Source organism: Podarcis muralis, chromosome 2 (assembly GCF_964188315.1).
Source record: "Podarcis muralis chromosome 2, rPodMur119.hap1.1, whole genome shotgun sequence".
In the NCBI taxonomy this organism is placed as follows: domain Eukaryota; kingdom Metazoa; phylum Chordata; class Lepidosauria; order Squamata; family Lacertidae; genus Podarcis; species Podarcis muralis.
The window spans coordinates 122,097,997-122,119,935 of NC_135656.1; the positions used below are offsets into that span (position 1 = coordinate 122,097,997).

A 21,939-nucleotide genomic window follows, 5' to 3' on the forward strand; every position below is an offset into this window, starting at 1 on the left:
ACACACACACACACACACAATATATATATATATATATATATATATATATATATATATATATATATATATTTGCTTTCGTAGATTTTCACGGGTACAGGAATGCAGGTTTTGGTGTCCTCGGGTGTCTTCCCGTGTAAAAGTTGGGGTGTCTAGGCGACGTTTCGACGAGGTCTCACTCGTCATCTTCAGGCTGGTGCTTTCGGCTTCTTGTTACTGGAACAGAGCTCTGTTCCAGTAACAAGAAGCCGAAAGCACCAGCCTGAAGATGACGAGTGGGACCTCGTCGAAACGTCGCCTAGACACCCCAACTTTTACACGGGAAGACACCCGAGGACACCAAAACCTGCATATATATATATATATATATATATATATATATATATATATATATATTTCAAGATTTAGACAATAAAATCATAAAGGCCCCGGAGGGGAAACCATCCATAAAACATTTAACTAAAACAATTTAATTTTTAAAATCTCTGCTAAATATCCTGAAACCATCTCAGTGGTTTCAAGCACGTATACCATTCCTCAACAGATATTGGATTACAAATTCTTTTTTTAAAAAAAAATATTTATTTATTATTAATGTTGCAATACGTATATGAAATCTTTACATAATGATGAATTACAAATTCATTCCACGTAGATCAGGCATCCCCAAACTTGGCCCTCCAGATGTTTTGGGACTACAACTCCCATCATCCCTAGCTAACAGGACCAGTGGTCAGGGATGATGGGAATTGTAGTACCAAAACATCTGGAGGGCCAAGTTTGGGGATGCCTGAAGTAGATACTTTAAGCTTCAAATGGGTCTCCAGTAGGTCTCTCTCCGAAGAATGTCAGACAGAGGACAGTCCAAAATTATGTCTCTAGTGTTTTCACTCCACAATAGCCCATCTATATAGTAGCAAATTTATGATGGTTTAAGTTTTTTTGGACTACTGTTCATTTCAGCATCATGGCATGCATCTGATAAGTTAGACCGGGGTGGTCCAACCTGCAGCTCACCAGGCCTTTGCCGCAGCCCTTGCCCTCAGCTCCGTTCCTGCCCTTCAGCGGCTCTTCCAACTTTCCTGTCCCACAGAGGAGGAGGAGGAGCTTGTTGACACGCAGAGGGCTGGGAGGCCAGCTTGCAAGCCCCAGCTGTGCCATCTCTTTCCATCAGCAACCTGGGCTTTAAAGCCAGGGCACACTATCAGCAGATAGAACTGCGCACACAGAATAGGCGTGAGGCTTTTGAAAGCATACTACAACTAGAGATTTATTAATCATAAATCAGGACAAAGAAACATGTCGTCTCTCTCTCATGTCGTCTCAGAGAGAACAGGAAAAGCAAAAGCTATACACACAAGGGAAGTTCCCAGCATACTGTGCTGGAATGTAAACAGACATGTGACACGTAACAATCCCATGTCTGTTCCTTAAGGTGGAACGGAAATGTCAACAGAGCTTCCTCCTCTCACTGGTTAGGTGCTTAGGCTCTCTCAACTGCAAACAAGTGCTGCTAACAAGGGAGTGCATGCATGGAAGGGGGGTGACCACAACGGGGAGACCTGGACACAAAATTTCTGGACATTTTGAGGCCCCACCTTTTGATTGGCGGTGTGATGGCCTGGGAATCTGATTCAGAGGCTGAAACTAAGGAATCCCAGCCTGCACAGGAGTCCCCGCCTCCAGGGCCGGCTAAGCCGGGGCAGGGGCTTGAACCTGAAGGGCCCTCACCTGTGCCGGATCCTCAGGAGCAGACACCAGCTGAATCCGCTCTGGCTCCAGAGGTGATTGAGGACCCATTGCCTGCAGGTGCTCCTCTCCCAGCCCTGTCAGGGGAAGGTGAGGTTGCCTCTGGGTCCAGTAACCCTCCAGCCTCTCCTGAGCTGCAGAGGTTCAGGGCAGAGAGGCGGAGGGAACTAAGTTCTCACAGGAGGAGTGCTCGCCTTAAGGCCAGGGGAGGTGAGACACCTGTGGGCCGGGACCACCCTAGGCCTCAGAGGAGATAAAGGCCAGTCAGCCCAGTCCCAGGTTGCGGGAGCAACATCGTTGGTAACCTGTTCCTGCCGGCACCCTGACCTGCTCTCCTGAGTTCCTGACCATGCCAGACTCCTCGCTTTGCACCTCGCTTCGCCCCTGACGGACAGCCTCCTTACCCTCGACCTAGGACCGGACTTCGACCACGCTGCACGGTAACCTCCCGGGACCAGCACAGGCGGGCTGGCTTGGTGATGCAGAGTGAGAAGCGAGGCTTGGCGGTGGTGCCCCTTTGAGGGAAGAAGCAATGGCAATGGCAACAGGAGGTCGGAGCAGAGCTTCTTGGCCAGAAGGAGGCTGCAGAGCCAGGTGTCCCCCATCTCAGATGTGTGCACATCTGGTTCCCTCTCGAATGTGAATGCAGATGCCATGTATCAGCAAATTCTAAATGGGCATATGCTACAGACATTGGCTGGCTGCCGACACCTTTCCCTGGGATATGCAGTGCTTGTTGCCTGAAGCAGACTTCGGACTGATCCATCAGCGCTCTGCATATGTTCTTGTGAACGGGTGGCTGGTTCTCATGGAGGGACACACACTTTCCCGGAAGTCCCCCATTACATTTCCTGCAAATGTCCCAAACAGGATGCAGCATTCTTTGGTGAGAGGGGCAGGGGGACGCCCACCTGTCGGAGTCCTGTAAACTCTTCAGCACACATCCGAAAGATATGTGCACACATAGCAGAGTCAGCGAAAGCAAGATTGCGCAGGAAATGTGGCGTCAAGCATTTATTATTTACAGCAAAGAAAACGAAAGAAACATGGCGTGAGTGTCTTCTCACACATCTCTCTGTCTGGAGAGAGAGAAATAAAGAGCAGAGGTTTGTCAACCTGACTTCCGCTTATACACAAACAATGATAAGAAATGGAAATATCCAATCATGTGACCCTCTGCAATAGTAGCATTGAAAATACTGACGGGTTCATCAATTTTTTTTATTGCTACAGCATTTGAGGTGGCTTTTTCTTTCCTCAAATGCTCATATGAAAAGATTTAACACTGGACTTCTCATTGTCTCCATACTTTATTTAACCATTGCTGACTTATTGCAAAAACACATTCACTTGTTGTATAAGAAAATATTATTTCTCCTGTGTCCTTTTTCTTACTTAAAACAGCTACAAATGTTATTCAAAGGCTGTGACTGAGTTCAAGCTGCAACAACTGTTCTTAAGATATCTTTTAAAAACTTCCCATTTTGAAATAAATACTTGTTTTGAATTTTCTTTCTTTCTTTCTTTCTTTTTTTGGCTAGATTGGCTAGCTCTGCATATTAGACCAATTCTTGTAACCATTCTAACCTGGAAGGAACTTTATCACTTTTCCAATTTGTCACTATTAGGACTCTAGCGGCAACAGTGGCGTATAAAAAGACCTCTCTCACATTTCTAGGAATATCAGGGCCTGTGATAAAAAGGCTTGTTTTTTTGGGAAACAAACATTTAACATTTTTTAAAATTCTATATAGATGTCATCCCAGAAACCCTTGATTTTTTTTACACAGCCACCACATATGGAACATTGTGCCTGTTCCTTCTCCATATCTCCAACAATTACTAGAAACGTTTTTATACATTTTTGAAACTTTCCATGGGGTCAAATACCAAAAGTATTGCATTTTTTTGGAATTTTCCCCTCAAGGTATAGCCCACTGTTAATTTCAAATTTACTTTCCATAAATATTCCCACTCTTTCATATCTGTTATACCCCAAATCCTGTGCCCATTTAATAATGACAGCTTTAACCTCCTCATCCTTGACCTCCCAGTCAAGAAAAAGAAGAAGAGTTTGGACTTGATTCCCGCCTTTCACTCCCCTTAAGGAGTCTCAAAGTAGCTAACAATCTCCTTTCCCTTCCTCCCCTACAACAAACACTGTTAGGTGAGTGAGGCTGAGAGACTTCAGAGGAGTGTGACTAGTCCAATGTCACCCAGCAGCTGCATGTGGAGGAGCGGGGAAGCCAACCCGGTTCACCAGATTACAAGTCCACCGCTTTTATTAATAGCTGTTTTCACACACAATATCAGTGTGATACCTTGGTTTACGAACTTAATCTGTTCAGGAAGTTCATTCTAAACCATAGCGTTCTTAAACCAAGGCATGCTTTCCCATAGAAAGTAATGGAAAATGGATTAATCCGTTCCAGACAATGAAAAAACCCCACTAAAACAGCAATTTAACATGAATCTTACTATCTAACAAGACCACTGATCCATAAAAGGATGGCAATAATCAATGTACTGTACAATAAACTAAATAAGACAGTATTGTAGATGATAAAAATTAAAATTATTTTTTTTTCTTACATACACTGATGATAGTAATTGTTTGGATGAGGGACTTTTATAATAATAATTTATTATTTATACCCCGCCCATCTGGCTGGGTTTCCCCAGCCACTCTGGGTGGCTTCCAACTGAATATTGAAAACAATACAGCATTAGACATTAAAAACTTCCTAAAGAGGGCTGCCTTCAGTTGTCTCTTAAAAGTAAAATAGTTGTTTATTGCCTTGACATCTGCTGGGAGGGCGTTCCACAGGGCAGGCGCCACTACCGAGAAGGCCCTCTGCCTGGTTCCCTGTATCCATTTCTGCAGTCACACAATCAACCAGTAGCTGACCTGGGTTCCACACAGTCACAAAAACAAGTCACAAAAACGAAGTCACAAGTCACAGTTACAAAAACCAAGTCACAAGCCACAGTCAAAAGTCAGTACCATAAAACGAAGAACAAGTCACAGTAAAAAAAAAGATGAAAAAGCCACACAAACAAAAACACAAAGGATAGCAAAAACAAAAGCTCCAAATATCGCTTTTGTGTTGTGTGGGTGCTCCGGACTCAACTGCCAACAGACTCAAGAGGAAGCCTCTGATTAGCAGTGGGGGACTCAATTTACAAACGGAACACACTCAACAGGAAGCGGAACATGTTCTGTTTCCAAGGCAAAGTTCACCAACCCAAACACCAACTTACAGGTTTCCAGCGTTTTTATTCCAAGTTGTTCATAAACTAAGTTGTTCTTAAACCAAAGTACCACTGGAGTTGGCACTGTGAATACGATTAACCCACATATTGTGAAAAATATCCATTGTCCTGATTCAGTCCACAATTGACAGCACTGAACCTCTTGGTGGATTGTCATGCTAGTCTGCCTTTGAGGTTCATTTGTTCCAGAAAAGTGAACAAAATACAGTGAATGTGTTTCCACACTGCCCCATCGAAAAATCCCTCAAATTATGTCCATGGTCAACTCTAGCATTCTAGAATTCTATGTAAAATAATGAACATCGAGTGAATGTTCACTACGTTTCTCACGTTGACTGAAGCCCTTTCCACACTCCAAGTATTTAGTGTTTCAGCCCTGTATGAGTACGCTTATGTAAAGTAAGGTGTGTTCTCTGACGGAAACTCTTTCCACACTCCATACATTTAAATGGTTTCTCCCCTGTGTGGGTTCGATGATGAATATTAAGGGAGCAACTTTCGCTGAACCTCTTTCCACACTCCATACATTTAAAGGGTTTCTCCCCTGTGTGAGTTCGTTGATGAGAATTAAGCTGATTCTTCCAAATGAAGCTCTTTCCACACTCCATACATTTAAAGGGTTTCTCCCCCGTGTGAGTATGTTTCTGTAAAGTAAGCTGTGCACTCTGATGGAAACCTTTTCCACACTCCATACGTTTCCCCCCTGTGTGAGTTCTCTGATGTTTACGAAGTTTATCACGTCGACTGTAGCTCTTTCCACACTCCAAGCATTTAAAGTGTTTCACCCCTGTGTGAGTTTGCTGGTGTGTTCTAAGGGCTCCACTGTGACTGAAGCTCTTTCCACATTGCATACATGTAAATGGTTTCTCCCCTGTGTGAGTTCTCTGGTGTTCACTAAGTCTATGTCGTCGACTGAAGCTCTTTCCACACTCCAAGCATTTAAAGTCTTTCACCCCTGTGTGAGTATGTTTATGTATGTAAAGGTGTGCTCTCTGACGGAAACTCTTTCCGCACTCCATACATTTAAATGGTTTAACCCCTGTGTGAGTTCGCTGATGTGTACGAAGGTGGGAACTCGTACCAAAGCTCTTTCCACACTCCATACATTTAAATGGTTTAACCCCTGTGTGAGTTCGCTGATGTGTACGAAGGTTGGAACTCTGACCAAAGCTCTTTCCACACTCCATACATTTAAGCGGTTTCTCTCCTGTGTGAGTTCGTTGATGTTCTGCATGTGTTCGACTATCAATGGAAGTCTTTCCACATTCCAAACATTTAAATAGTTTCTCCCCCGTGTGAGTTCGCCGATGTGAAGTGAGGTGTGTCTTTCGTCCGAACCACTTTCCACACTCTAGACATTCAAATGGTTTCTCCCCTGTGTGAGTCCGTTGATGTACACGAAGTGAACTAATATGACGGAAGCTCTTTCCACACTCCATACATGTGAATGGCTTTTCCCCTGTGTGAATTAGTTGATGTTTTCTAAGTGTTCCCTTGTCATTGAAGCTCTTTTTACACTCCATGCATTCAAATGGTTTCTCCCCTGTGTGGGTGTAATGATGTAAAGCAAGGCTTGAACTATAACTGAAACTCTTTCCACACTCCATACATTTAAATGGTTTCTCCCCTGTGTGACTTCTATGATGCATATGAAGGGACCAACTTTCACTGAAGCTCTTTCCACACTCCATACATTTAAATGGTTTTTCTCCTGTGTGAGTCCGTTGATGTCTTGTAAGCTTTCCACTCTCACTGAAGCACTTCCCACACTCCACACATTCATATTGTTTTTTCCCTGTATGAATTTGCTGATGTCGTTTAAGAGTGGCATTACTACTATAACTGTTTCCACATTCCAAACATTTAAATGGTTTTTCCCCCGTGTGAGTTCGTTGATGGTTTGTAAGGTTTCCACCATCAATAAAGCTCATTCCACATTCTGCAGAGTCCTGTTGATTGTCTGCACCACCTGCTTCAGAGGAAAAGGGAGAAATGATTTTAGGGTTTCAAAGAACATCTTTGTATGAAGGGTGATATATAAATTACATACATAATTATAATTGTCTAGAGCACCAGATACAGACTATCCCTTTAAGTAATCCCTTGCAGGTGACCACGATCGATGGGCGGGAGCTACTGGGAGGAGAAGTCAGCCAACAGACGGTTCCAATGATAATGAGGGTGGCAAGGCACACCGAACAGATAGCGTTTAATGTGGCTACCTTGGGAGGAGCTCCCATTATTTTGGGGATGAGCTGGCTGGTGCTACACGATCCGCTAGTGGGCTGGCATCAGGGAGTGGTCTCCTTTGGGTCAGCGCATTGCCTAGAACACTGCAAAGAGGGGAAGGCTCCGGAAGGGGCCAGAGTCACCCTAGCAGGGACGGAAGTAACAGACAAAGGGAAGGTGCCCCCACAATACGCCGATCTGAGCAACGTCTTCAGCGAAAGGGAAGCAGACAAACTGCCGCTGCATAGACCCTTTGACTGTCAAATCAAATCTATAATTACTAAAAGCATTTCCACAACACCCTTTATCCATATTTCTGTATTAGTCTAGGTAATAATCATCATTTAATCATGTAGTGGGGGGGAAACATGTAAAATCAAAAGGCTGTGAGAGGAAAAAGGTTTCTGGCTCCTCTATGAAAGCAGATTCCAGAAACAAAGAGGAGCATGGGAAAAGGCCTCTCTGCTTTCTTCTTCCTGCCTTTTCCCTCACCTCCATCTTTTCCCCTTGCCAATGTGTTTCCCTCCTCCTGTCTCTTTCCACCCCTGCGCCCATATCTTATCCCCTGCAACTCACCAGATCTCTCTGAGGGCCCTAGGAGGGAATGCTCAACAGTTTTGGAGAGGGATGCAGGAGGCAGCCTGACCAAGTCAACCGTCCATCTTCCTCCTTCCATTCTCGCTAGGTTTGCATTATCAGACTCTTTCATCCTTCCTGAGGAGCTCCCAAGCGAAAACGAGCTGCAGGTTTCTGAGGGATGAAGAAACAAAGGGAGCCTCACATTTAGCTGTTGAAGATGAATTTCACGAAACATTCATAGGGAGGAGGAGGCAAGATGGCGCCGAGGCAAGTCACGCTCTCCGACGCTCACTTTTATTCTTTTAAAACCTTATCTTAATTGCCCTCCGGATGCCAATTTCTAACAAACGGGAAACATTTTAAAGACTCTGAGCACTTTTATAATTCCTGTTGGCTCTGCGAGCTTCAGCTTGTTCCAGCTTGTCTTCAGCTTGTCCCAGCCTGCTCCCTCCCTCCTTATCAGCTGCCCGGTCAAGGTTGCCAGAGAGGAGAGAACGCTGCTGCCTGAACTGAGAGCAGAGAGAGAAGAGGTCTAAAGACAGAACTGTGAACTGCTTACCCGACCAACGGTGCCTGGAGAAGTAGGGTAAGGAGAGACACGACTGTGAGCCCTGCTTTGAGACTGGCCCATAGACACCCAGCTCTGCTGAACACAGAGAAAGATAAAGCTTGGAGATTCGGGGGTTAACTGAACTGTTTCCATGGTGAAAGAGGGTGCCTTCCTCCTGAAACCCACCATGCAAGAAAAATAGGTCCTGTTCCAATGTGGAATAAATGAATAAAAACGAATCCTTAGCTGAATCAAAGGATTCTCCCTAAACTCCTTTCCGTGTTAGAGGGTGCAATTAAGACTAAGAAAGACTAAGAACGTGTTCAAGGCCCATGCTGACCCTGAGAGTGATAGATTTATAGTGTAGAGGTGACTCGAGATAAGAAGGAGAAATAGCAGCTGATAGTTTAAGAACTAGTACACGTGTTCAAACGCTTCATGGATACGCACCCCTAAAGGAGAAATTGCTATCTGAATGGACATGGGATGCATGTTATTGATGGGGGTACATATTAGAGGGATAATATGTTGGTAGATTGGGTAGCCTGTAAATCTAGTGATGCCCGATCTTGGTGTAGACTCCTTTTTTACACAGAGTAAATTGACGCCCTCTGGGTAAAGATTCCTTGGGACATATTTGTCCAACACCTTGCCAATGTGTTTCCCCCCTCCTGTCTCCATCCATCCTTGCCCTTTCTCCCTGCAACTCACCAGATCTCTCTGAGGGCCCTGGGAGGGAATGCTCAACAGGTTTGGGGAGGGATGCAGGAGGCAGCCTGACCAAGTCAACCGTCCATCTTCCCCCTTCCATCCTCGCCAGGTTTGTAGGATCAGACTCTTTCAAACTTCCTAGGGAGCTCAGAAGCCAAAACAAGCTGCAGGTTCCTGAGATAATAATAATAATAATAATAATAATAATAATAATAATAATAATAATAATAATTTATTTATACCCCGCCCATCTGGCTGAGTTTCCCCAGCCACTCTGGGCGGCTTCCAATCACATGTTAAAAACAATACTGCATTAAATATTAAGAACTTCCCTAAACAGGGCTGCCTTCAGATGTCTTTTAAAAATATGATAATTGCTTATTTCCTTGACATCTGAAGGGAGGGTGTTCCACAGGGCGGGCGCCACCACCAAGAAGGCCCTCTGCCTGGTTCCCTGTAACCTCACTTCTCGCAATGAGGGAACCGCCAGAAGGCCCTCAGCGCTGGATCTCAGTGTCCGGGCGAACGATGGGGGTGGAGACGCTCCTTCAGGTATACAGGACCGAGGCCGTTTAGGGCTTTAAAGGTCAGCACAACACTTTGAATTGTGCTCAGAAACGTACTGGGAGCCAATGCAGGTCCCTCAGGACTGGTGTTATGTGGTCCCAGCAGCCACTCCCAGTCACCAGTCTAGCTGCCACATTCTGGATTAATTGCAGTTTCCGGGTCACCTTCAAAGGTAGCCCCACGTAGAGTGCATTGCAGTAGTCCAAGCGGGAGATAACTAGAACATGCACCACTCTGGCAAGACAGTCGGCGGGCAGGTAGGGACTTAGCCTGCATACCAGGTGGATCAGGTAGACTGCCGCCCTGGACACAGAATTAACCTGTGCCTCCATGGATAGCTGTGAGTTCAAAATGACTCCCAGGCTGCGCACCTGGTCCTTCAGGGGCACAGTTACCCCATTCAGGACCAGGGAGTCCTCTACACCAGCCTGCCCCCTGTCCCCCAAGAACAGTACTTCTGTCTTGTCAGGATTCAACCTCAATCTGTTGGCCGCCATCCATCCTCCAACCGCCTCCAGGCACTCACACAGGACCTTCACTGGTTCTGATTTAAAGGAGAGGTAGAGCTGGGTGTCATCTGCATACTGATGAACTCCCAGCCCAAACCCCCTGATGATCTCTCCCAGCAGCTTCATATAGATATAATAATAATAATAATAATAATAATAATAATAATAATAATAAATAAATTTTATTTATATCCCGCCCTCCCCAGCCGAAGCCGGGCTCAGGGCGGCTAACAACACTAAAACAGTACAACATTATAAATACATTCTAAAAATTAATTAAAATACAAATTGATGGCAACCATAGACTAAAGCTTTGTAGAGATTGCCAAAGGAGGGAGTCAGGCTGCGCCCTGGCCAAAGGCCTGGTGGAACAGCTCTGTCTTGCAGGCCCTCCGGAAAGATGTCAAGTCCTGCAGGGCCCTTGTCTCTTGCGACAGAGCGTTCCACCAGGTTGGAGCCGCAACCGAAAAAGCTCTGGCTCTAGTTGAGGCCAGCCTAACCTCTCTGTGGCCTGGGACCTTCAAGATGTTTTTATTTGAAGACCGTAAGTTCCTCTGTGGGGCATACCAAGAGAGGCGGTCCCGTAGGTACGAGGGTCCTAGGCCGTATAGGGCTTTAAAGGTTAAAACCAGCACCTTAAACCTGATCCTGTACTCCACCGGGAGCCAGTGCAGCTGGTATAGCACCGGATGAATGTGATCTCGCAGCGAAGACCCCGTAAGGGGTCTCGCTGCGGCATTCTGCACCCGCTGGAGTTTCTGGGTCAGTCTCAAGGGCAGCCCCACGTAGAGCGAGTTACAATAATCCAGTCTGGAGGTGACCGTCGCGTGGATCACAGTGGCTAGGTAAAAAGCATGGGGGAGAGGACAGAACCCTGAGGCACCCCACAAGTGAGGGCCCAGGGGTCTGAACACTCATCCCCCACCACCACTTTCTGGACATGGCCCAGGAGAAAGGAACGGAACCACCATATAACAGTGCCCCCAGCTCCCAGCCCCTCTAGACAGTCCAGAAGGATGTTATGGTGTCAAAGGCCACTGAGAGATCCAGCAGAACTAGGAAGCAGCTCTCACCTTTGTCCCTAGCCCGCCGGAGATCATCAACCAGCGTGACCAAGGCATTTTCAGTCCCATGGTGAGGCCTGAACCCCGATTGGAAGGGATCCAAATGGTCCGCATCCTCCAGGCGTGCTTGGAGTTGTCTGGCAACCACCCGCTCAATCACCTTGCCCAAGAATGGTAAATTTGAGACTGGGCGATAGTTGGCCAAATTGGCTGGGTCTAAAGATGTTTTTTTAAGAAGCGGTTTAATGACCGCCTCTTTCAGCGGGTCTGGGAAGGCTCCCTCACAGAGGGAAGCATTCAACACCCCACAGAGCCCATCGCCCAGTCCTTCCTGGCTCGCTTTTATCAGCCAAGATGGGCAAGGATCAAGGAGACAGGTGGTCGGTTTCACTTGTCCAAGCAGCCTGTCCACATCCTCGGAGGTAACAGATTGGAATTGATCCCATGTAACAGGACCAGACAGAACTCTAGCACTCTCCCGCCCTGGTCCTGCTCCCACGGTGGAGTCTACCTCTTTCCGAATCTCAGTGACTTTATCTGCAATAAACTTTGCAAAAGCATTGCAGGAGATCTTGGGGTCTCTACAAGGCCCTGGTGGTGCAGGTGGTTCTGATAGAATGTGAGGAAAGAAGAAACAAAAGGAGCTTCACAGACCCTGCAAGCATTTTCCTGCCCCAGACATTTAGCTGTTGAAGGGTAAGTTTTTCACTATTTCTGTGGTGAAAGAGGGATGCTTCCTCCTGAAACCCACCATGCAAGAAAACCCAGCTGCCTAGATGGCTGGGATAGAAATAACATTATTGTTATTGTTATTGTTATTGTTATTGTTATTGTTATTGTTGTGATGATGATGACGATGATGACCTGAAAGAGGATCTTCTTGAGAAAACTAAGAGGACAGGAACTTTTAAAAGAAGGGGGGGGGATTATAATTTATCTAGGAGCCCATTGTAAATAGATGAAAGCATTAGCAGGATTTTAACCACACCGGTAAGGTATTAAAGATCACGGACCATTCAGATGGATGGGAAAATATGGACAACGGACTGATATGGAGTTGTAGATGGTAATATTAGGACACAGGGGGGGGGCTAGTCATGAGATGCAGTGTAATCTCTGTTTATGGATTTGCAATTTATTTTGTTATAAATGTATTTGTTACTTTTTAAAAAACCTATTTTTAAAAAATAACCTTTCCCAAGTGTAGGGGTCAGATGGGATTACCATGAGGAATTATAAAATATACATCAAGCCATCGTGTCCACGATGAAGACATTGTGTTGACTGGGTTTGATATATTGACAATAATTTCTGATTAAATCCCATAAGATTCTACATTCATGCCCTTTTCATGCCCTTTTGACTCTACTGCCCATTTCTCTATCCTCATTTCTCACATACACAGCAGTACACAGCAGTTGCTTCGCCAGTCAGGCCATAAAAGATAATGGGCAAGTTCTTTGATGTAGTTTCTTATATATAATCTTAAAATGTTAATCTTGGAGCCAGGAAACACATCTCACATGAAGGTGGTAGTGACAGTGGCATAGCGTGGGGGGTGCAGGGGGTGCCGGCCGCACCGGGCGCAACATCTGGGGTTAGGGCAAATCTATGGGTTAGGGGGCGCAAATCCACAGGTTAGGGGGCGCAAATCCACGGGTTAGGGGGCGCAAATTACTTGCCTTGCCCCGGGTGCTGACAACCCACGCTACACCGCTGGGTAGTGATCTGGTCTTTCTGGCCATCGTTCTTATCATGTTTATTTCTCAGCTCTGGGGTTGCCATATGCACCCCTTTGTAGTTCTCAACATATTTACCCCAAAATATATGCATGCTCATTAGTGTTGTAGTGTAACTTTTTCCCCACGTGGGGTTTGATGAAATGATCAGAGGAAATATGATTGGTTCTTACGAGCACTGTGTAAAAGATTCTTTTGCTAATAAAATGGCCTGGCGAGGGGTGTGGTTTACGCACTTTCTCCGAGAGCCTTGCTGGTCAAAGCCTCGTGTCTTGTTTTTAATCAGGGTCCAGTCCTTCCTTTACTTTGCGAACGCAACACCAAGAAGGGGAGATTAGAAACTAGCCGGAAGCAAAGGGGGCCTCAGAGACCCTGCAAGCATTTTCCTGCCCCAGAGGTTGAGCTGTTGAAGGGTAAGTCTCCCAGTGTGTGGAGATACCAAACACAGTGTGCATGGTGAATGAGGGGTGCCTTCCTCTTGAAACCCACCATGCAAGAAAACCCAGCCGCCTAGAAAGGCTGGGGAAACCCGGCCAGATGGGTGGGATATATATAATAATAACATCATCATCATCATCATGACTAGAGTCATGCCTTTTGCGTCTACTTTTATCTCTGTTAGATGGGAGCTTTGGCATTGCAGCCTCCCTGGCCACAAGCTCCCAGTTATCTCAATAAAAAAAACCCCACAATAAAAGCAATTATTATTTCCCCCCCCCCAATCTGGCAGGGTTTCGCCAGCCACTTGGCTGGCTGCCAGGTCCTCCCCCAACTTCCTCCAGCCTGGCTTCCCTTCCGCTGTAGCCCCGCCCCCAGACCATGTGATCTAGAAGAGACTATGGCCGGGACACAAAGAAAGATTAAAAAATTCTGCAGGAAGAAATATCTGGATATGAAAATGAGAAAAGAGAGGGAGTGTTATAATATGTAATAGAAAAGCATTATGAACCGTGGAAAGGGGGGAAGGAAAGTCGAAATTAAATGTGTACATTATATTTGGGTGAGTATGGTGTGTTATTTGTAAAAATAAAAAACAGCAACGAAAAATGGAATTCAGTATAAAATTCCAGAGAGGGGCAGATTGTAATGGGTTGCTCTGAAGTCAATTCAGCGCCAGATAATATTAATAATAATAATATTAATAAAGAACCCCGCGCGCGCCCCCTCACCGCCCTGCGCGTATTTTGCCAGAACAAAGGCAGCAACCCTATGCAATTCTGACCCACATCGACCCAAGGGCGGGCTCGGTGTAAGGCAGCGCCCCACGTTTGGATCCCCCAGAAGATCCGGCTTCCCCATTGGGAGGAGGAAGGGGGCAGGAATCCAGCTTCCAGGGAAGAAAGGCTGGGGGGGGGGGGATAGGACGCCCCTCGCCTCGTGCAGGGATGTGACTTCAAGGAGATTCCTGAGCGGGAACAAGAAGGCTGGGCTTCCCTCCCAGAGATCCTTCCCTTCCCCCCTCAGCCCCCCAACACCCTCGTATTCGGGTCCCCCACCCACGAAATCTCCCCCCTGGCACGACTCACCCCTCGCCCTGCGCGCCGCATCTCTTCCTCTGCATCCGGAGGGACCACCCAAGACGAGCGGGGAGGGGAGGGGAGGGGGGAGGACAGAGGGAGGGTCTGTTCCCAGGCCTCTCTAGGCAGCCGGGCTCTCTCTATTCCCTCCCCCCTCCCTCTCCTCCCCAAATAGCACCACCTGCGCGCCTCGCCAATTGCATTTTCGTGTCAAGGCAGGGGGAGGGATCCGGACCCCGCAGAGAAGGGCGCTGGATTTGAGTCTTGGGTGCAAAACCAGCCTGGCTGGAGGATAGGGGCCCTCGCGGGCATCGCTTTCACGGCAATATATATCGCCGTGAAAGTGATGCCCACATATATTTATGGGGGCCGGGTCCTTCCCCTCAAGTTGATGGGCACTGCCATTCAAATGGAGTGTGTGCACTGCGTCATGTGATCAATTATGCAGGACGCAGATTACCTGGACCCCCCAAAATATTTTATTCATTGGCACCCCCAATATGTTGCATTATTTTTACAATGGCAATCTGACTTTCCTTCAACAAGCTGCGGGCAACGTACACACTTCTTCTCCATCTTATACCCACAACCACCCTGTGACAGGGGCGTTGCATGGGGGTGATGCCAGCAGGGCAGTGGCCCCGGGGCGGATTTTTGAGGGGGCACAAGGGAGTCACTGCCTGTAGGGACCCCCAGTGCAGCCCAACACTCCTCTCCCATGCTTGGAGGAACCAACCATGGAGGTTGTTTTCTTTATAAAGATTTTTTTTAATTTTCAGATTTATACATTTCATCAAATTTACAATCCCCTTAACATTTCAAAACTTGACTTTCTTCCCTCTCTTTCCGCAGTTCCTTAAATTTATTTTTCGTATCCTCTGCATATCCAAATCGACTTAAATTGCTCATTCATTCATCCACTTTACAAATATACACTTATAATACTGCAGGTTATTACAATAATCCTACAAATGTTCTTATCCGTTTACAGTTTATCTGTAAATATTCAATAAACCGTTTCCATTCTTTTGTCAAAAGTTTGTTATCTTGATTTCTTATCCTTCTGGGTAAGTTTCACCATTTCTGCATATTCCCTAAGTTTTTGTATCCATTCTTTCTTTGCTGGGACTTCTTTCCATTTTGGGGCAAGTAAAATTCTATACAGTTTCTTCTTCTTCTTTGGTAATCACTCGTAGGGGAGTAAGATTGTCTTCCATAGACACAGTTTCAACAATGAGTCCGTAGGTGACAGAGAGGGAGGCAAAGAACAAGAGACATGGGGTAAAGCCCCCTTAGCGCCCCATAAATGTGAGTGAGGGAAAGGCTCAAAACAGTAGGGGAAAGAGAGGTGGAGTAAGGGCTTGGGGATGCTGACAGGAAGTCAGCTGCAATTTAAAGCAACAGTAGGGAATGTAAGAGAATGGGCTGCTGGGGGGGGGGGCAGAGAGAGAGAGAAGCCCTGTGGTGACAATCTGGGTGCTGATGCCGCGCTGAAGAGCGAAGCAGCAGCACCCAGGTCCTGGGATCAGAGCCACCGGAGCTGGGAGCGATCCAGGAGCACTTCTTCTCCATCATGGACAGGGCATGGTGAAGCAGGCCGGAGCCGGAAGAGGCAGCCCCCTCCCCCCCCAAAAAAGAACACCTTTGGCAAAAGAATCCGAGCAGGGCTGGCGTGCCCCAAAGAGGAAAGGGGCATAAAGGGGAGGGATGAGCATGAGCATCGGGATGCCAAGCGCAGCGCGCTGCCGCCACGTTTCCCCGGGGACATTTAATGAAATCCGGGGACATTTTGGGGACAGATCTGCAAATTCAGGGACTGTCCCCGGGAAACGGGGATGTCTGGTAACCCTGATTTGGGTGCCGATCTCCCATATCCTCGTCTGACACTCTCACCACTACACCATCCTGTCTTCCTGAAGTCCTTCTGCATTGGGGTAGCTATAAAAATTTAAGTAGGTAAATAAATACGGAGAAAGCAAAATGTCACAGAGATGGATCTGAATCTTCCCCCTCAAAGTATAAATGTGTTTTATTCTGGATTGCTTTATTTCATGTTTTAATGTGTTGCAAGCAGATTTGAGTTTTTTTACTTTAAGGTATAAAGTGGTATAGAAAAGATTTTTTTTCTTTTTTAAAAAATGCTTTATTGGACTTAAACAAAGTAAAAAACACATACATTCATGACCATTGTTTACAAAGAAAATAAAATTAAGAGAAAACTATACTTTCAGACAAAGAAAATATTCTTATTTTTTATTTTTTTAAGATATTTATTCAAACTTCAAATATTCTTAATATACATCTGACTTCCCGTCGTCTCCATACTTCATTTAACCAGTGTGGTGTAGTGGTTAAGAGCGGTAGTCTCGTAATCTGGGGAACCGGGTTCGCATCTCCACTCCTCCACATGCAGCTGCTGGGTGACCTTGGACTAGTCACACTTCTCTGAAGTCTCTCAGCCCCACTCATCTCACAGAGTGTTTGTTGGGGGGGGGGGAGGGAAAGGAGAATGTTAGCCGATTTGAGACTCCTTCGGGTAGTGATAAAGCGGGATATCAAATCTAAACTCTTCTTCTTCACCATTACTGACTTATTGCAAAAACATATCCACTTGTTGTATAATAAAATATTATTTCTCCTGTGTCCTTTTTCTTACTTAAAACAGCTACAGATGTTATTCAAAGGCTGTGACCGAGTTCAAGCTGCAACAATTGTTCTTAAGATATCTTTTAAAAACTTCCCATTTTGAAATAAATACTTGTTTTGAATTATCTTTTATTTTTTCGGTTGGTTTGGCTAGCTCTGCATATTAGACCAATTCTTGTAACCATTCTAACCTGGAAGGAACTTTATCACTCTTCCAATTAGTCGCTATTAGGACTCTAGCGGCAACAGTGGCGTATAAAAAGACCTCTCTTACATTTCTAGGAATATCGGCGCCTGTGATAAAAAGGCTTCTAGTTTTTTTTGTGAAACAAGCATTTAACATTTTTTAAAGTTCTATATAGATGTCATCCCAGAAAACCTTGATATTTTTTTTACATAGCCACCACATATGGAACATTGTGCCTGTTCCTTCTCCACATCTCCAAAAATTACTAAAAACATTTTTATACCTTTTTGAAAGTTTCCTTGGGGTCAAATACCAATAGTATTGCATGTTTTTGGAAATGTTACCTCAAGGTTTAGCATTCTGTGAATTTCAGATTTACTTTCCATAAATTTTCCCACTTTCATATCTGTGTTATATCCAAACTCCTGGGCCCATTGAATCATGACAGCTTTAATCTCCTCCTCCTTCCCAGTCAAGAAGAAGAAGAGTTTGGACTTGATATCCCGCCTTTCACTCCCCTTAAGGAGTCTCAAAGCAGCTAACATTCTCCTTTCCCTTCCTCCCCCACAACAAACACTCTGTGAGGCGAGTGAGGCTGAGAGACTTCAGAGAAGTGTGACTAGCCCAAGGTCACCCAGCAGCTGCATATGGAGGAGCGGAGACGCGAAGCCGGTTCACCAGATTACAAGTCCACCGCTTTTATTAATAGTTGTTTTCACACACAAAATCAGTGTGATACCTTGGTTTACGAACTTAATCTGTTCAGGAAGTCTGTCCTTAAACCAAGGCATGCTTTCCCATAGAAAGTAATGGAAAATGGATTAATCCATTCCAGACAATGAAAAACAACGACTAAAACAGCAATTTAACATGATTTTTACTATCTAACAAGACCACTGATACATAAAAGGCAATAATCAATGTACTGTACAATAAAATATATAAGACAGTATTGTAGATGATAAAATAAAATTTTTTCCTTACGTGCACTGATAGTAATTGTTTGTATGGGGGGCTTTTATCCATTTCTGCAGTCACACAATCAACCAGTAGCTGAACTGTGTTCCACACAGTCAGAAAAACGAAGTCACAAGCCACAGTCAAAAGTCAGTACCATAAAACAATGAACAAGACACAGTAAAAATAAAAGAAAAAGCCACACAAACAAAAAAATAGCAAAGGCAAAAGCTCCAAGTATCACCTCTGTGTTGTGTGGGTGCTCCGGACTCAACAGCCGACAGACTCAACAGGAAGCCTCTGATTAGCAGCGGGGGACTCAATTTACAAACGGAACACACTCAACAGGAAGCAGAACATGTTCTGTTTCCAAGGCAAAGTTCACAAACCCAAACACCTACTTACAGGTTTGTAGCATTCTTATCCCAAGTTGTTCATAAAGTAAGTTGCCCATAAACTAAGCTGCTCTTAAAGCAAGGTACCACTGTAGTTGGCACTGGGAATCTGATTAACCCACATATTGTGAAAAACATCCATGGTCCTGATTCAGTCCACAAGTGACAGCACTGAACCTCTTGGTGGATTGTCATGCTAGTCTGCCTTTGAGGTTCATTTGTTCCAGAGAAGTAAACAAAATAAAGTGAATGTGTTTCCACACAGCCCCATCCAAAAAGGGTGAACTCTAGCATTCTAGAATTCTGTGTAAAAGAATGAACATTGAGTGAATGTTCACTAAGTTTCCCACGTTGACTGAAGCTCTTTTCACACTCCAAGCATTTAAAGTTTCACCCCTGTGTGAGTATGTTTATGTAAAGTAAGGTGTGTCCTCCGACGGAAACTCTTTCCACACTCCATACATTTAAACGGTTTCTCCCCTGTGTGGGTTCGATGATGAATATTAAGGGAGGAACTTTCGCTGAACCTCTTTCCACACTCCATACATTTAAAGGGTTTCTCCCCTGTGTGAGTTCGTTGATGCGAATTAAGCTGATTCTTCCAACTGAAGCTCTTTCCACACTCCATACATTTAAAGGGTTTCTCCCCTGTGTGAGTATGTTTATGTAAAGTAAGCTGTGCACTCTGATGGAAACTTTTTCCACACTCTATACTTTTCTCCCCTGTGTGAGTTCTCTGATGTTTACGAAGTTTATCACGTCGACTGTAGCTCTTTCCACACTCCAAGCATTTAAAGTGTTTCACCCCTGTGTGAGTTTGCTGGTGTGTTCTAAGGGCTCCGCTTTGACTGAAGCTCTTTCCACACTGCATACATTTAAATGGTTTCTCCCCTGTGTGAGTTCTCTGGTGTTCACTAAGTTTATTACGTCGACTGAAGCTCTTGCCACACTCCAAGCATTTAAAGTGTTTCACCCCTGTGTGAGTATGTTTATGTGTGTTAAGGTGTGCACTCTGACGGAAACTCTTTCCACACTCCATACATTTAAATGGTTTAACCCCTGTGTGAGTTTGCTGATGTGAAGTAAGGTGGGTACTCTGACCAAAGCTCTTTCCACACTCCATACATTTAAATGGTTTAACCCCTGTGTGAGTTCGCTGATGTGAAGTAAGTGAGCTGCTATGACAGAACCTCTTTCCACACTCCATACATTTAAGTGGTTTTTCTCCTGTGTGAGTTCGTTGATGTTCTGCATGTGTTCGACTATCAGTGGAAGTCTTTCCACATTCCAAACATTTAAATAGTTTCTCCCCCGTGTGTGTTCGCCGATGTGAAGTGAGGTGTGTCTTTCGTCTGAACCACTTTCCACACTCTAGACATTCAAATGGTTTCTCCCCTGTGTGAGTCCGTTGATGTATACGAAGTGAACTAATATGACGGAAGCTCTTTCCACACTCCATACATGTGAATGGCTTTTCCCCTGTGTGAATTAGTTGATGTTTTCTAAGTGTTCCCCTGTCACGGAAGCTCTTTTTACACTCCATACATTTAAATTGTTTCTCCCCTGTGTGGGTGTAATGATGTAAAGTAAGGTGGGAACTCTGACCAAAGCTCTTTCCACACTCCATACATTTAAATGGTTTCTCCTCTGTGTGACTTCGATGATGCGTATGAAGGGTCCAACTTTCGCTGAAGCTCTTTCCACACTCCATACATTTAAATGGTTTCTCTCCTGTGTGAGTCCGTTGATGTCTTTTTAGTTTTCCACTCTCACTGAAGCACTTCCCACACTCCACACATTCATATTGTTTTCCCCCTGTATGAATTAGCTGATGTCGTTTAAGAGTGGCATTACTACTATAACTGTTTCCACATTCCAAACATTTAAATGGTTTTCCCCCCGTGTGAGTTCGTTGATGGTTTGTAAGGTTTCCACCATCAATAAAACTCATTCCACATTCTGCAGAGTTCTGTCGATTGTCTGCACCACCTGCTTCGGAGGAAAAGGGAGAAATGCTTTTAGGGTTTCAAAGAACATCTTTGTATGAAGGGTGATATATAAATTACATAAATAATGATAATTGTCTAGAAAAAAATTAAAGTGGGGGAAATGTTTCAAATAAATAAATAATCTATAATTACTGAAAGCATTTCTACAACACCCTTTATCCATATTTCTGTATTAGTCTGGGTAATAATCATCATTTAATCATGTAGTGTGGGGAAAACATGTAAAATCAAAAGGCTGTGAGAGGAAAAAGGTTTCTGGCTACTCTATGAAAGCAGATTCCAGAAACAAAGAGGAGCATGGGAAAAGGCCTCTCTGCCTCCTTCTTCCTGCCTTTTCTCTCCTCTCCATCTTTTCCCCTTGCCAATGTGTTTCCCTCCTCCTGTCTCTTTCCACCCCTGCGCCCATCTCTTATCCCCTGCAACTCACCAGATCTCTCAGAGGGCCCTGGGAGGGAATGCTCAACAGCTTTGGGGAGGGATGCAGGAGGCAGCCTGACCAAGTCAACCGTCCATCTTCCTCCTTTCATCCTCGCTAGGTTTGCAGAATCAGACTCTTTCATCCTTCCTGAGGAGCTCCCAAGCGAAAACAAACCGCAGGTTCCTGAGGCAAGAAGAAACAAAGGGAGCCTCACATTTAGCTGTTGAAGGATGTCTTTCACTGTTTAAATGGTGAAAGAGGGTGCCTTCCTCCTGAAACCCACCATACAAGAAAAATAGGTCCTGCCCCAATGTGGAATAAATGAATAAAAATGAATTCTTAGCTGAATCAAAAGATTCTCCTTAAACTGCTTTCCTTGTTGAGGGTGCAATTAAGACTAAGAAACAGGGTGTTACCTGTGAAAGAATGTGTTAAAGACCCATGCCGACCCTGAGAGTGATAGATTTATAGTTTAGAGGTGACTCGAGATCACAAGGAGAAATAGCAGGTGATAGTTTAAGAACTAGTACGCGTGCTCAAACGCTTCATGAATACACACCCCTAAAGGAGAAATTGCTATCTGAATGGACATGGGATGCATGTTATTGATGGGGGTACATATTAGAGGGATAATGTGTAGGTGGATTGGGAAGCCTGTAAACTGCAATTTCTTAACCAACAGGAATTGTAGGAGGGATATTCGAACGCTTTTAGGTTATAAATTATGTGTGATGTAAGCTGGAATGAGCACTCCTTTACAGCATGAGCTAAGGAGTCGCCCGTGCAGTCCTGTTGCGACAATAAATCTAGTGATGCCCGATCTTGGTGTAGACTCCTTTTTTA

At 45.0% G+C, this 21,939-nt stretch overlaps 2 protein-coding genes across 2 annotated transcripts in view; one reads left to right on the plus strand and one right to left on the minus strand.

Moving 5' to 3' along the window:
• LOC114592563 (uncharacterized) overlaps window positions 1-21,939 on the plus strand; it is a 400,972-nt gene that overhangs the window by 348,994 nt on the left and 30,039 nt on the right.
• Window positions 1,250-21,939, minus strand: part of LOC114592510 (uncharacterized) — a 32,646-nt gene continuing 11,956 nt past the window's right edge. Inside the window, exons 5-8 of the mRNA XM_077923456.1 lie at window positions 21,106-21,279; window positions 19,519-20,661; window positions 19,078-19,377; window positions 1,250-6,910 (exon numbers count right to left, since the gene is read on the minus strand). Of these exons, the coding sequence (XP_077779582.1) occupies window positions 5,382-6,910; window positions 19,078-19,377; window positions 19,519-20,661; window positions 21,106-21,279 (3,146 nt within the window). The 3' untranslated portion in view covers window positions 1,250-5,381. The remainder of the gene's footprint in view (window positions 6,911-19,077; window positions 19,378-19,518; window positions 20,662-21,105; window positions 21,280-21,939) is intronic.